Here is a 16096-nt window from a genome sequence, read left to right on the forward strand (position 1 = left end):
AGGGCTGGCTCTCCTGGAAAGGGAGCTGCCCCTGGACAGATGGGCAGGCCTGGGAGCGAGCATCCCACAGGCAGCCCTCAGCGTCACCCAGACTAGGCCCTGTTCCCATGGCGATTTAAAGGGGCCAAGGCTCTAGCTCCTGTTGCTGCCATAGTAATGGCGGTGGCAGCCCAGAGCTCTGGGTCCTTTTGAACGGCCAAGTCCTTGGACAACGGGCCTCTTCCCACCCCCCAGCACTGCCAAAGTCCTGAATTGAACTGTTGTGTGGTTCAGCGAGGCATCAAAATGGAGCCTGCGCTCACCTCACCAGCATTTCTCCACACCCAGGTCACAGCCAAATGTAGGATTCCACCTAGCCCTCACCCCGCTTCTCTAGGGTTACCTCAGACCTGTAGCTGGCCACTCTGGAGCTCCCTAGTCTCAGAAGAGCCAGCTGTGGTTTTCCTTCAGGTTAGAGGCAGAAGTTCAACTCCTTCCCTGCCAACCTTAAGCCATCCTCAACGGACCCTGCCAGGGGATCATGCATTTTCTCTTGCTCTTCTCCATTAGCTGTAGGGTCAATAATAAAACTAGGCCTACAGCTTCTTTGTAGACGAGGATAGATTTTTGTTTGCTTTTCCTTCATCCCTGTTGAACTCAAGTGCAACACCGAACGTGTTCTCTCTAACACTTGGCTCGGGAGCTCAATTTCTTCTGCATTTGCACAGCACCTGGCACAACAGGGCCCCAATCCCAGACAAGAAAGGAGCTTTGTAAAAGGTTCAGCATCTCCACCCTTTCCCCTGAGTGCCAGCAAAAACAGGGAAAATTGGTCTTAAGAGCAAAGACAAGCAGGAGTTTAAATTAGCTGCAGCACTACGTGCCGTCGGTTGGTGGTTTCAACCAAGAAGCCCTGGACTGAATGGACTATGAAGTCCTGTCTCCCCTCAAGAGCCTCAAGCCTGGGAAACACTGAAAGGGGGCTCAGGAGAGCTTGTACAAAAGGGAGAAATTCACACCTGTGGGGCCTACCCCACTACATGAGTGCTTTTCATCATAGGCACCCCTGTGTTCCTGCCCTCCACGCTATTGTAATCTTCACTGTACACAATGTGCCATGTGAGGCAGCATTCAGAAACTACAATCTCACTGATCATTACTATTCAAAGAATCATAGAACTGGATGGGACCTCAGGCGATCGAGTCCAGTACCCTGCACTTATGGCAGGACCAGGCGCCATCTAGATAGGTCTTTCTTAAACTCTGTTCCGTGGAACCTGGTGTTCCGTCAACAGCTCGCAGGGGTGGAAAAATAGTTCAAAGTTTTACGATAAATGACCATTTTACGATGATAACAGCAATGGAAAATACTGAAACATCATTTTATTTCTACATCTTGCAAGAGTGGTAGGAGTCTGACAATCCAGCAAGGTTGGCTGACATTGTGCCAGCCTCTTCTCTTCTTCTCCTGTATAAACGGCGGTGTAGCAACTAGCAACAACATGCAACTACCAACGACGTGTGGCGCATTTATATATTTTCTATTATTAAAACCAGATACAACGTTACTTCTTCATTGCTAGGATGCCTGATTAAATGACTTTGTTTCGTTTTTGCTGTATATGCTACTGGCTTTTTTTTTTTTTTTAAGTCTGAGAAAAATTTTTGGAGGAAAATTTTCATAGGTGTTCCACATAAAAATGTTATTGTTTGGTGGTCTGTGGTCTCAGAAAGTTTAAGGAACACTGGTCTGCCCCATACTTGGCAGGTGTTTATCTAACCTGCAATTAAATATCTCAAATGCTTGAGATTCCATAGCCTCCCTGAGCAATTTGTGTCAGTTTTTAACCACCCTGACAGGAAGTTTTTCCTGTTATCCAACCTGAACCTCCCTTACTGCAAATGAAGCCCATTGCTTCTTGTTTTACCTTCAGAGGTTAAGGAGAATAATTTTTCTCCCTCCGCCTTGTAACAACCTTTTAGCTACTACATAGTCTTACAAGCTGTTCCCACTCAGTGGGTATTGAGAATTATGAATAGAGGCTGGAACTATAACGAAACAAGATGTGTCCCACAAAGCGATGTGTATTTACCTCAATTTACATAGAGACACCAAAATGACCAATCAAGCTAAAGGGGTCGGGGGTGGGGTGGAGACTCTTTCGCTGAGCTCTGAAGACAGAGAGATAAACAACTGAATCAACTCGTATGCAACTCGTATGCAGCTAGTACAGGAACCCACAAGGGGAGAGTTGATTCTCGATCTAGTCTTGACTGGAACGCAGGATCTGGTCCAAGAGGTAACTGTTACTGGACCGCTTGGAAATAGTGACCACAATATAATAACTTTTAATATTCCTGTGTTGGGAAGAACACCGCAGCGGTCAAACACTCTGGCATTTAATTTCAAAAAGGGGAATTACACTAAAATGAGGAAGCTAGTTAAACAGAAACTAAAAGGTAGAGTAATTAAACTAAAATCCCTGGAAGCTGCATGGAAACTGTTTAAAGACACCATACTAGAGGCCCAACTTAAATGTATACCCCAAATAAAAAAACACAGTAAGAGACCTAACAAAGAACCACCATGGCTAAACAGCCATGTTAAAAAGGCAGTGAGAGAGAAAAGGGCAGCTTTTAAAAAGTGGAAGTCAAATCCTAGTGAGGAAAATAGAAAGGAACATAAACACTCCCAAATTAAGTGTCATAATGTAGTAAGAAAAGCCAAAAAAGAGTTTGAGGAACAGCTAGCCAAAAATTCAAAAAACGATAGTAAAATGTTTTTTAAATACATTAGAAGCAGGAAGCCTGCTAAAAAAGCAGTGGGGCCCTTGGATGATAAAGATATAAAAGGAGCGATCAAGGAAGACAGTGCCATTGCGGAGCGATTAAATGATTTCTTTGCTTCAGTCTTCACGGCTGAAGATGTTACAGAGGTTCCTAAATCTGAGCCAGCCTTTTTAGGTGACAAATCTGAGGAACTCACTCAGATTGAAGTGACATTAGAGGAGGTTTTGGAGTTAATTGATAAGCTGAATAGTAACAAGTCTCCAGGACCAGACGGTATTCACCCAAGGGTTCTGAAAGAACTCAAATGTGAAATTGCGGAGTTATTAACAGTGGTTTGTAACCTATCCTTTAAATCCACTTTGGTACCAAATGACTGGAAGACGGCCAATATAACACCAATATTTAAAAAAGGCTCTAGAGGAGATCCTGGCAATTATAGACCGATAAGTTTAACATCAGTACCAGGCAAATTAGTAGAAACACTAGTAAAGAGTAAAATTGCAAGGCACATAGAAGAGCACGAATTGTTGGGCAAAAGTCAGCATGGTTTCTGCAGAGGGAAGTCGTGTCTAACTAATCTATTAGAATTCTTTGAAGGGGTTAATAAACATGCGGACAAGGGGCACCCAGTGGACATAATATACCTAGATTTCCAGAAAGCCTTTGACACGGTCCCACACCAAAGGCTTTTATGTAAATTAGGTGGTCATGGGATAGGAGGAAAGGTCCTTTCATGGATCGGTAATTGGTTAAAAGACAGAAAACAAAGGGTGGGAATAAATGGTAAATTTTCACAATGGAGGAGGGTAACTAGTGGTGTTCCCCAGGGGTCAGTCCTGGGACCGATCCTGTTCAACTTGTTCATCAATGATCTAGAAAATGAGGTAAGCAGTGAGGTGGCAAAGTTTGCAGATGACACCAAGTTGTTCAGGACAGTCAAAAGCAAAAGGGATTGTGAAGAACTACAAAAAGATCTCAGCAAACTGAGTGACTGGGCAGCAAAATGGCAAATGAAATTTAATGTGGGTAAGTGTAAGGTAATGCATGTTGGAAAAAATAACCCAAATTACACGTACTACATGATGGGGTCAAATTTAGCTACGACAGATCAGGAAAGGGATCTTGGAGTTATAGTGGATAGTTCTCTGAAGACATCCACGCAGTGTGCAGCGGCAGTTAGTAAGGCAAATAGGATGTTAGGAATTATTAAAAAAGGGATCGATAATAAGACAAAAGATATCATACTTCCCCTATATAAAACTATGGTACGCCCACATCTCGAGTACTGCGTGCAGATGTGGTCTCCTCACCTCAAAAAAGATATATTGGCATTAGAAAAGGTTCAGAAAAGGGCGACTAAGATGATTAGGGGCTTGGAAAGGGTCCCATATGGGGAGAGGCTAGAGAGACTGGGACTTTTCAGTTTGGAAAAAAGGCGATTGAGGGGCGATATGATAGAGGTATATAAAATCATGAATGGTGTGGAGAAAGTGAATATAGAAAAATTATTTACCTTTTCCCATAATACAAGAACTAGGGGACACCAAATGAAATTGATGGGTAGTAGGTTCAAAACTAATAAAAGGAAATTTTTCTTCACACAGCGCACAGTCAACCTGTGGAACTCCTTGCCCGAGGAGGCTGTGAAGGCCAGGACTCTATTAGGGTTTAAAAAAGAGCTTGATAAATTTTTGCAGGTTAGGTCCATAAATGGCTATTAGCCAGGGATAAAGTATGGTGCCCTAGCCTTCATAACAAGGGCAGGAGATGGATGGCAGGAGATAAATCACTTGATCATTGTCTTCTGTTCTCCTTCTCTGGGGCACCTGGCATTGGCCACCGTCGGCAGATGGGATGCTGGGCTCGATGGACCTTTGGTCTGACCCAGTATGGCCATTCTTATGTTCTTATGTTATGTTCTAACATTATTGTCTTATCAGAGTGTATAGAGTGAGCTCGTTTCTGCACGCTAATGACATGCTGGTGATTACTATCACCGTGACATGTACCGAGTAATGATTATGAACCCACTATGTCTGAAAATGCCTGGCTGTACAAAGCCTCAGAGGGGTAGCCCTGTTAGTCTGTAGCTTTGCGTGCACATGCACGCACACACACACACGCACACACGCACACACACACACACACACACACACACAAAACAAGCAGTCCTGTAGCACCTTAAAGAAATGGCTCGTCATTAAGGTGTTACAGGACTGCTTGGGTTTTTTTGGCCATGCAAAGGAAGGAGGGGGCAGCTATTTACCTCTCTCTGGTGGCTCTGTAACCCACGACCCTATGTGTGGTGAACTGTCCCATGTAGCGGTACCTGGACCACTTCACAGAGAAAGAATGAGTGTCCTCCACAGGCTAAGGTTAGACCCTACTGGCCTTTAGCTCAAGCTGTACAGGTGCCTGCACTAAGCTCCAGAGGTCCCAGCTTTGAGTTTGCCTCAGGGCAGCCACACAAATTCAGCCTGGCTGAAGCAAGACTGTGGCAGTCCTGTTGACGGGTGGTGGGGTGGGATGCCCCCAGCATGGGGCAAACAGCAGGAGGGCAGCTTCCTGGCTGCTTGCTAACTGAATCTGAGCTGGGTATGGGACAGGCTAGAAGCCATCTTTGGCACCCATCACTGGCTAGCCGCCAGGGACCCAAGCCTTTGGAAGCTGCTGAAGGCATGCCTTTCAGCCACAGGGGAAGGGCTGAAGTCCCTGGAACCCACCATAGGCCAGGAGCCTGCTTAGAGAAAGATCTTGCACCTAGGAGGACAGGGGACTCCAGCATCATAGGCACTCGTGGAAGGCCCTGACTGAGGAAGAGTCAGCCACAGCTGGGAAGAAGGAAGTTTGATGAATGAAGCAAAGCCTGCACTGTGCTGGATTAAGCCTGAGCCACTTGGCAGCTTGTTTACAGGCCTGCCGGCAAGGGGGCTGAAAGGGGGCAACTGTCCCACAGTCTGGCAGTTTTAGAGGGCCTGGGGCTCCCAGCTGCTGCCACTGAGCCCCTGGGCCCTTTACATCACCCATGAGTGCTGGGCAGCGCACGCCAGAGCCCTGCAGGTCCGGCACTCCAGGCAGCTTGCAGGGCTGGTGAGAGCGGCATGGTCCTGGTGGCACTAAGGGCTCACTGCTCCTGTCCTTCCCAGGGTGCGGAGTCCCCACGTTGCCCTCTCAACCCCCCTCATCTGTTTACCTTGGGATTTGCCTGTCACCCTTTCTAACTTAGCGTGCCATAATGTACAGGTGTTCTAAACCAGCTCCATGTGGGGTTTAAGGGATAGGCTATCTTTAGACGTACCCCTCTGATTTCCCTGGCCTGTCCAGGAATGGGCCAGACATTCGCTTGTGGGTAAATCCAGACCTTGCTTGTTGTACCCCAGCATGGTGGAAGCTGGGGTCGGGGGAGTGGAGCTATAGACAGGTTGCTGAGGTCAGTTCTACGGACCCAGGGCTGTCCGCACCCAGACACTCACGGTGTGACCTGTGTACCATAGAGTGGCTGGGAGCTACAGCGCCAAAACCTCATGAGGGGCACAGGGCCAGTGGTGACACAGCTTCACATTGGGATGAAGTGCACCCTGAAATGTGAAAGACACAAAGAGGGGACATCACTCTCCTGGACTGTCAGGCTCAGGAGTTATTTTCTTGGGCAGAGACCAGGCCTGTCTCTCTCAACAAGAGGCCAAGGAGGCTGGTGGTTCTCAGGAACTCTGTAGTCAGTAACTCTGAACCCGAGTAACCCACCGGATCCAACTCACTCTTCTTCCAAGGCAATGGAGATTTTGCTGGCCATTCCTTTGCCTGTTTTGCTCCCTACATTGCTTTTACATATTTAGCTGGCACTTGCTTCATCTTCAGAGCTGTGCTAGCTAGCTAACCAATGTGGATGCATTGGAGGGGGTCCAGCAGAGGGCAAAGAAAATGATTAGGGGCTGGAGCACATGACCTACAAGGAGAGGCTGAGCGATCTGGGCTTATATAGTTTGCAGAAGAGAAGAGTGAGGGGTGATTTGATAGCAGCCTTCACCTTTCTGAAGGGGGGTTCTAAAGAAGATGGAGAGAGGCTGTTCTGAGGAGAGACAATGGCAGAACAAGGAGCAGTGGACTCAAGTTTCAGTTGAGGAGGAATAGGTTGGATATTTGGAAAAACTACTTTACCAGGCGGGTGGTGAAGCATTGGAATGTGTTGCCTAGAGAGGTGGTGGAATCTCCATCCCTAGAGGTTTTTAAGTCCTGGCTTGACAAGGTCCTGGCTGGGATGATTTAGTTGGGGTTGATCCTGCTTTGAGCAGGGGGCTGCATCTGATGGCCTTCTGAGGTTCTTTCGAGCCCTAGGATTCTATGATTACTCTCACATATACTACAGCCTGTTAAAGGGCACCAAAGGGGTTTAAATGTCACCTGGGTACTTACCCTTTCCCCAGTCATCTGCTGCAGTGATACGCAGTCTAACCCGGAGGCTGCTATGTTGTTGCTGTCACTGACTCCCAACATTTTCGTTGTATTATTTAGATTGTTCCTTAACCACCCATAACCTCACCACACACTCTCTCCTCTCTCTTTCTCCGGCTAGGAGACAAGAGGAAATTAACCAACATGCTCAAGAAGATGCCGATGAAGCTGATCAGCAGCAAGCGGTGCTCTGAGTGGATCCCGGAGCTAACGGTGAACATGCTGTGTGCTGGCCCTGTGGAAGACAGGAGAGACACCTGCCAGGTAAGGTAAACAGGTGCCCATCCAGCCTTGCTGCTGATGTCAGCAGAAAGAAATCCAAATGGAAGCTGATTTGCTATGGCAATGAACATTGATCCCTTCCGCAACTCCCGGGGGTTGCTAATGTTTCTCTGCCTGTATTCAGGGCATGAAGCTCCACAGAGCTCAGCCAAAGAACTTGCAGAATATCTTGGTGCCTAGTTCCAAGCGTCTTGAAGCGGATAGCTGGGGTGCTGGGCTCCTGGGGTTAATAGGTGCTAGCCAGGATGCAGAAGCAGGAGGCTCAGGTCCGTGGAGGACCCAGCACCTTGTACTGCTCTAAAGCAAAATCCTCTATCTGTCATCCCAGGCGCAGAGCCCTTGGAGCTGGTTTCAGTCCCCATGGCTGAAGAGATAGGCTGGACTGATGTGGAGTCTTTGAAGGGGTCTGGACAAACAAAAGGCCGTAAAGACGAGATGATCTCAGATAGTCCCTTCCTAGAAGTATATATCACATGGGAAGAAGTAGCTTGGATGCCTCAAGAGACTGAGCAAGAGAGATGGGCCTGTTTATCAAAGAGGCTGGTTCAACTCAAATACAGACGCAGGTCTGATGTTGCTACTGTCAGCTGGCTGGTTAGTGACTGATGTGGCAGTTTCAGGCCCATCACATGCTGCATTAGGTAGTATGGCCAAATATTACTCGGTAATTATTAGGTTCAATATTACTACAGGCCAGCAGAGTCCCAAGTTTAGACACTGCTTACACAAGAAGAAGTTCTCTTTTTGGCACATCTACGCAACCCGCCTGAACAACATTAGCTAGGCTGATGAACATATTCTTCTGCTGGCGCAGCTTCATCTACATCATCTACATCAAGAGTTTGTCTTGGGTAACTGTCAGCCACTACTGGCATATACAACTAACATCCACAAAAGTTGTTCCCCTCTCTTGGTGAGTCTATGAGAAGTGGTGGGTCTCCACCCAGTTCTCCAGGACATCCAACAGATGGGTGAGGCATGCAGGCTCACTGAGCAGCTTCATCACAGCTGGTTGCATTTTCAGATGGGGAATTCAGCTACAGGCTCAGTGAAGCAACTTGTCCAGGCCTTCAAAGGGTGTTTAGAGTTGATCTGGGTTGATGCCTGACCACGTGCCAGAGGCTAATGTGCGAACTGCTAGATCAATCTCTCCTGTGTTACAAAAACATATCAGCAGGGATGCCCAGTTCTGAGCAGGCTGGGTGTGATCTACCCTGTGAGCGCACAAATCAGTGGCTTGGTGGTCTAATGCTAACGTCCCTGCTTGGTGCCTCACACGAGTGGCAAAGACCCACAACACCTCAGAGCACACAGGACTGGAACAGAAAATCTCATGAAAGAGGGAATATGCTTAAAGTAACTAATCTGCAAAGGACAAACTGGGGCCAGCAAGCTAAGGATAACTATTGAAAAACTATCAAAACACAAAGCAGTCAAGTAGCACTTTAAAGACTAGCAAAATAGTTTATTAGGTGAGCTTTCGTGGGACAGACCCACTTCTTCAGACCATAGCCAGACCAGAACAGACTCAATATTTAAGGCACAGAGAACCAAAAACAGTAAGCAAGGAGGACAAATCAGAAAAAGATAATCAAGGCGAGCAAATCAGAGAGTGGAGGGGTGGGGGGGAAGATCAAGAATTAGATTGAGCCAAGTATGCAGACGAGCCCCTAGTGACTCAGAAAGTTCCCATCATGATTTAAACCATGTGTTAATGTGCCAAATATGAATATAAATGTCACCTCGTCCACTTCTCTTTCTAAAATGGAGCAATAATTGAGGTTCAGAGGAAAGCTACAAGAGTGAGAAAAGAACTGGAAAACATGTCACATAATGGAAGACTGGAGAAGTGGTGGAATCTCCACCCCTTGAAGGTTTTAAGTCCTAGCTTGACAAAGCCCTGGCTGGGATGATTTAGTTGGGGTTGATCGTGCTTTGGGCAGGTGGCTGGACTTGATGACCTCCTGAGGTCTCTTCCAGCCCTAGGAGTCCATGATTCTCTCAATCTATTAGACAAGTCCCAGCTTGAAAAACAGGCACCCCATTTAATGGGGGAGGTGATTAACCAGTGGAACAACGTGGAAAAGTATGGGGTGGACTATCCATCACTGGACAGTTTCAGGTCAAGATCGGAGAGTTCTTCTCAAGGATCTGCTCTAGTTCAAGCAGGAATTAATTCAGGAAAGACAGAGGAGGGGCATATTATGCAGGAAAGTCTGCTGACATCAGGGGGCAGCTGCCTCAGGGGCCAATGATTCAAAAGGGTCTGGGACTCCTCTCAGCCACTGCTGCTGCCACAGCCACAGCTGTATCTCCAAGCCCTTTTAAATCGCAGCACAGAAGAACTGGTGGGATAGGCTACCTCTCAGCCTGTCCCTTACGCTCAGAACCATGCCCTTACGGGTGGGCTCAGAGCCAGCCCCCACCTTTCCCAGGGACCTGGCATTTCTGTCCTCGGCGTGGCAAGAAATCAGGCTCTGATGGTCCCTTCTGGCCATGGAATCTAGCTAATCTCAGGCTCTTAGATCTCCCTTTTCAGTACTCGGTCTCACAGCTCAAAGATGAGGTCTTTCTCAAAGGTTCTCCTTGAAATCCAGTCAGGGGCCTCCATGACTTTCATCGCTGTTGAGCCTGACAGGACTGAATTTGCACTCAAGACAGGCACTGCAGCTCAAGCAATTAGTTGCTGTGACTCAAGCTATTTTTTTACATTCATAAATGATGCAGCCACTCAGAGAGGTTGGGGCTAGGAACCTCCATGCCTAGAGGTGCTGGAGCTATGGAAGGCCCTGACTAGTGGTGCTGGGGTGATGAACCACCCCACCTACTTTTCCATGTTTGTCCCTCAGCACAAACCCTCTGAATACTGCCAGTCACTAATGGAGTCTGTCCTCACAACACCCCATCCTAACTAATACCCCATCCTACCAATGGGGAATTCAAACACAGGGCAGATGAAGCCACTTGTCCAAGTTCTCCAATGGGGTATGTGGCTAAGCCAGGCATTGAGCCCTGAGTGCGAGAGCCCCAGACTGGTACCAGTGAACCTCAGGTGAGTTGTCTTTTCCCACTGAGAAGCCACCTGAAGGTGTATCTTTGGATAAATAGCAATGTTGCAGGACTGAGTAAAGTAAAGAGAAATGTGTCTTGGGACCTCACGGAAGCCCCTTGACCTCATTAGATGTTGGAGAAGTTGCTCTTTCTCAACGGTCACTCAAGAACGAGTAGGACAGCTTCATGTCACTCTCCTATTTGTGAGTCAGTTCACCAGTTGCCATAGGGTTTAAGTTTAGACGAGTAGTACACAGGAAGATGCCTGTGCGTGACTTCTTTTAATGGGGGTGGGGGCTGTTGCACTGCAGCCACCACGTAGTTCTTGAGGGATAGAAAGCCCAGGTCCAATGGCATGGGAGCCATGATGGCTGGGAGTCTCCTGTCCACTGCAGCCTTCATCCACCTCCACAGCCGTTGTAGCAGTACCCTGGCTGTCCTCCTCCTGGTCAGCCATTGAGGACTTTTAGGATCATTCTTTGCCTTGACCTTGTGGCCAAGGCTGGGTACAAGACTCCCTACAGCATCGGGCTCATTGGAAACACAAGGCCACTCACCACGGCAAGGTGATGAGCCGGCGAGAGGGTTTGGAGCAGTAGATAACAGTTGGATGCCTCCAAGAATAAGGTGCCACTTATAACGGCCCTTTGTTCCAAAAACTCAAATGATTTACTTGCAAATATGCCCTCCCCATCTCCTTTTTTAATGGGCGGTCTCACGTGTGGCCATGGAGTGCATCAGTGAAGCATGAACTGCAGTGCAAAGGACAAGCCAAACGCATGATCACTAACTTGGCAAGCAGAGGGACTAGGTACCATGTACAGCAAAACCTCCAAGAGCTGCAGCCTTGTCTGTGGTCTCGAGAGCACTGAATGCTGAATTCCTGGGTTTTCGTCCCCATGCAGCTGTTGACTCACTGGGTGCATCTACACTTGCATTCCTCTTTCGAAAGAGGAATGCAAATGAGGCAAATAAAAATGCAAATGAGATATAAATTTGCATAGTTGGCACCTCATTTGCATATTCTAATTTCGAAAGAGCTTCTTTTGAAAGAAAAAAGCCAGTGTAGATGCTGCTCTTTCAAAGTAAACCCATCTTCGAAAGAATCCTTCTTCCCTTTATTTAATGGGGAGAAAGATTCTTTCGAAGATGGGGTTTACTTTTGAAAGAGCAGCATTTACACTGGCTTTCCTCTTTCGAAAGAAGCTCTAGCGAAAGCAGAATACGCAAATGAGGTCATGAATATGCAAATGTACACCTCATTTGCATTTTCAATTTGCCTCATTTGCATGCCTCTTTCAAAAGAGGAATGCAAGTGTAGATGCACCCACTAGTGTGTAACAATAACAGATGGAATCGTCCCTGCGATATGAGGTGTTTAAAGCATAAGCCTCTAATGCCTGAGCCAAAAGTCAGCTGCCTGCTAGCAAAGGCTGTAGTCGCTAAGTAGTTGATCTCAGTGCCACTACCCAGGACCATGCACCACAGCCAGAAAGAGTGTGGGTTATGCGTGTGCAGAATTAATTTTGTTATGTGCACAGAGGCATGTGTGATGTGCACCACCCATAGGAACACAGGCTGTCAGCTGCAGGTGATCTGCTTATCAGCCAGGAGGCATTGGGATTGCTCATAGGTGGCTGCCCAAGCGCTCAGCTTACAGGGAACACTGACCACTAAGTTGTGCAAATAAGATCGTTTCTCTGCCTCTTCTCCAGCTATAAAAAAGGGAGCTCCCCCCCGACACATGACAAGCAGGCCCAATATTCTCTTGTGAAAAGCCCGTCACATGTGCAAAACGTTAGTGGGACTATACAATAGCTTGTAAATTTCACCCACTGTACCAGCCTTGGTAGTTTGTCTAGCCGTAGCGTGCCTGACGTGTAGAATCGTAAAATAACAGGGCTGGAAGGGACATCAAGAGGTTATCAAGTCCCGCCCCCTGCCCCAAGCAGGATCAACCCCAATTAAGTCATCCCAGTCATGACTGTGTCAAGCTGGGACTTAAAAACCTCCAGGGATGGAGATTCCGCCACCTCACTCATTGCTACAGCATAAGACATGGGGCCTGATCTTGCCTCTGCTGAAGTCACTAGCTGAATGCCCCTTATTTTAAAGCGTGTGGGATAGAGCAGAGGTTTGTTCAAATGTGTCTAAGGCTAGTAAGTGTGTGATTGGTCATTGCAAGGAACACATCAATATGACCGCTGAACTGTACCGTTAAAATGGGGACAAGACCCATGTTTTCATGGTGTGTCTGTGTAGTGCCCAGCTCAGCTGAGATGCTGGTCCATGTGTGTTAGTAAATAACACTCTGATGAATTTATGCAACATTTACTCCACCTTTAGCATCTTTTGACCCCCAAAAAGCCACCAGGAAAAAAGGGTTAACACCCCTTGTAGCCAAGAGGTCTGCTCTTGACGTCCATGAACGCAGCAAACCCATTTCCTGCCTCGTTAGTGCATGCAAGGAAGCAGTTCTGAGGAGCTGCATGTCTGGAGGAGGCTGTGTTTGCCCTCCTTACAGATGCTTTTCAAACGGGGATGAAAGAGTGAGACAGCGATGCTCAGGAAAGCCGGTGGTGCCTCTGGAACTGTGTTGAGATTGAATTCCTTACATGCCACATAACTTGTTGGTGACAAGAAAGAAAAACACCAGGCCTGGTGAGAGAGAGACTTCTGTGCTATTCACAGCACTGCCTTTAAAGCACTTAGACTGAAACTAAGTGGTATGAAATTTACAAGAGAGAGAGACTGTAGCTCTCCGAGTGTTTTTTGATCAGTACCGTATGTTGCTTCTCGCGCTCTTCGCTGGGGGTGCTGGGCTGGATTTGTACTTACAGCTCACATGGGAGCCTCAACAAATCATTCTCTTTCATGGCAAAGGCAGGCACCTGCCTTTTCAGTGGGGTGGTAAGGCGTGACAGAGGTTTGTGTGCATCACCTGGTCTCCTTGGCCAAGGGGAGCATGTTCTCCAAACCCTGAGCCCTGTTACAGAACGGTTTTTGTTGAGCTGAGTCTTCATAGTTTGCTGTTGAGTTGTTAGTATGTCCTTTCGTCCAGTCTCCCCTACCCCACACCATGAGTGGCAACTGGCTAGCCCTTTAGTAGCCTTGGCAGAAGGGCCGAGCATTGAACAATCTCTCCCTCTTCTCTCTCTCTCAGAGGTTGTCTTCTAAGGGTAAGGCACACTGATGGGGTGGTGGGGGGGGGAGCCTGCATTACTGCTTCCCACGATCCTTGACAAGCTGCATGATCTTACACTGAGAAAGCATCTGCCCTGTTGAATGGCTTTTATCCTCCCAAGGGCTCCGTGTTGGGTTTCCCCCATTCAGGCCTATTTCCAGCTTAACTTTGCAGCTATAAAAGCTGCTGTTCCATCTGCCCCTTGTGTTGTCTTTTTAACCCCCAGAGAGACAGCGGGGGACCTTTAGTTTGCACTTATGGAAACATCAAAAGGTGGTTCGCAGTCGGCATAGTCAGCAGGGGAGAAGGCTGCAGGAAAGAATGGCATCCCAGAATGTACACCTTCATTTTTAACTACTTGGAGTGGATACAGGCTGAGACAGCCCTGGAAGGGAAACCCTTCATCCCTGAAGGGCTGGATAACGTCATGATTACCAAACGGCTTCACTCAGGGGCTAGGAAGAGGCCCAGACCTCCTGACTCTTTGCTCCTTTGGTTCTTCTATTTTCCTATTTTCCTCATGATTTCCAAATCATAATAAAATTGAATCTCACTGTCCGAACCCTCCTCTCCTCTTCCATAATCGTTACAATAATTCCTATTGCTAATAGGGTTCATCAGTAGCTCTCAAAGCACTTCACAGTCTTTAATGGATTTAGCCTCAGACTATCAGGAGACTGGGGCTATGGATGCACTAGCCCTGAAGGTTGACCCACTAGGTAGGGACATGCAAAAGCGACCTCTCAGGGATCACAGTCCCCCTGTACTCCTTGGCTGCGTCTACACGTGCACGCTACTTCGAAGTAGCGGCAGTAACTTCGAAATAGCGCCCGTCACGTCTACACGTGTTGGGCGCTATTTCGAAGTTGAAATCGACGTTAGGCGGCGAGACGTCGAAGTCGCTAACCCCATGAGCGGATGGGAATAGCGCCCTACTTCGACGTTCAACATCGAAGTAGGGACGTGTAGACGATCCGCGTCCCGCAACATCGAAATAGCGGGGTCCTCCATGGCGACCATCAGCTGGGGGGTTGAGAGATACTCTCTCTCCAGCCCTTGCGGGGCTCTGTGGTCACCGTGGGCAGCAGCCCTTAGCCCAGGGCTTCTGGCTGCTGCTGCTGCAGCTGGGGGTCCGTGCTGCATATACAGGGTCTGCAACTAGTTGTTGGCTCTGTGGATCTTGCACTGTTTAATGAAAGTGTATCTGGGAGGGGCCCTTTAAGGGAGCGACTTGCTGTTGAGTCCGCCCCGTGACCCTGTCTGCAGCTGTGCCTGGCTCCCTTATTTCGATGTGTGCTACTTTGGCGTGTAGACGTTCCCTCGCTGTGCCTATTTCGATGTTGGGCTGAGCAACGTCGAAGTTGAACATCGACGTTGCCAGCCCTGGAGGACGTGTAGACGTTATTCATCGAAATAGCCTATTTCGATGTCGCAACATCGAAATAAGCTATTTCGAAGTTGGGTGCACGTGTAGACGTAGCCCTTGTGAGAAACTCTCCCCTCAACCTTCTTCAGTAAGGATGGCCAAGTAAGCTGAATGCAGATATGTGTTATAGCTAGAATTGTGTGTCTCCAGTTGACTTACTTTGCCTTACTTCAGAATAGGCTGTTCCAGGAGATATTCCAGAACAGCTTATTCTGACATCACACATCTCACCACAAAATGTATTTCGAAATAACCCTCAACTATTTCAAAATACAGTGTCTACACACTATAGAGCCTATTTCAAAAGCCAGCCATTGGGCACACTGACTGTGGCCACACTAGCTTCCTCCTTTCAGAAGGGGCATGTTTTCTAACCGCAGGCTCAAACAACGCAGCTTGTGTTCCACGTCTGTCTCCTTTGTTTACCAGCTATAACACCCTGTCTGGAACTCTGTGCCAACATAGAGAGACATCTAGTGGCTGAATGATTTGCTGCATGTAAACAAATCACACAAAGGAAGACAAAAGCGAATAGCATTTTATTTATATTAAGGGACCTCTCATGAGCACATCTACATTCTCTCCATTTCCAGTGGGGAAAAAATGAGTTGAAGATGCTTCACACATGGTAGGAGGTATTCAAAACCCTCACATAATCTGTCCATTCGCTCTCAAACAAAGAGGTATATTGCAAAATGATTTCTGGTCCTATCAGTTTTTTCTTAGATTCTCTTGAGAAATCTTAAAAGACGCTGCTTCGTCATGCAGCAAGCAGCAACATCTATTCAACATCCGACCCTTCACAGCACAGTAAAAGCCCAAGGACTTACAGCAATGATAAAACCCTCCAATAGGATTGTGGTAAGCAAATTGGTTTTAATAACCTAGGTGCTTTCTGGCTAGCTAGCAGAGCAGCCTTGTAAATGAGAATT

General features: G+C 47.5%; 1 protein-coding gene across 1 annotated transcript in view; it reads left to right on the plus strand.

Moving 5' to 3' along the window:
• The window catches only part of LOC142010746 (serine protease 55-like), a 28800-nt gene extending 14524 nt beyond the window's left edge, over positions 1–14276 (plus strand). Inside the window, exons 4-5 of the mRNA XM_074989160.1 lie at positions 7343–7485; positions 13965–14276. Of these exons, the coding sequence (XP_074845261.1) occupies positions 7343–7485; positions 13965–14276 (455 nt within the window). The remainder of the gene's footprint in view (positions 1–7342; positions 7486–13964) is intronic.
• Positions 14277–16096: the final 1820 nt, after the last annotated feature.

This window comes from Carettochelys insculpta, chromosome 3 (assembly GCF_033958435.1).
Source record: "Carettochelys insculpta isolate YL-2023 chromosome 3, ASM3395843v1, whole genome shotgun sequence".
NCBI classification, from domain to species: Eukaryota; Metazoa; Chordata; order Testudines; family Carettochelyidae; genus Carettochelys; species Carettochelys insculpta.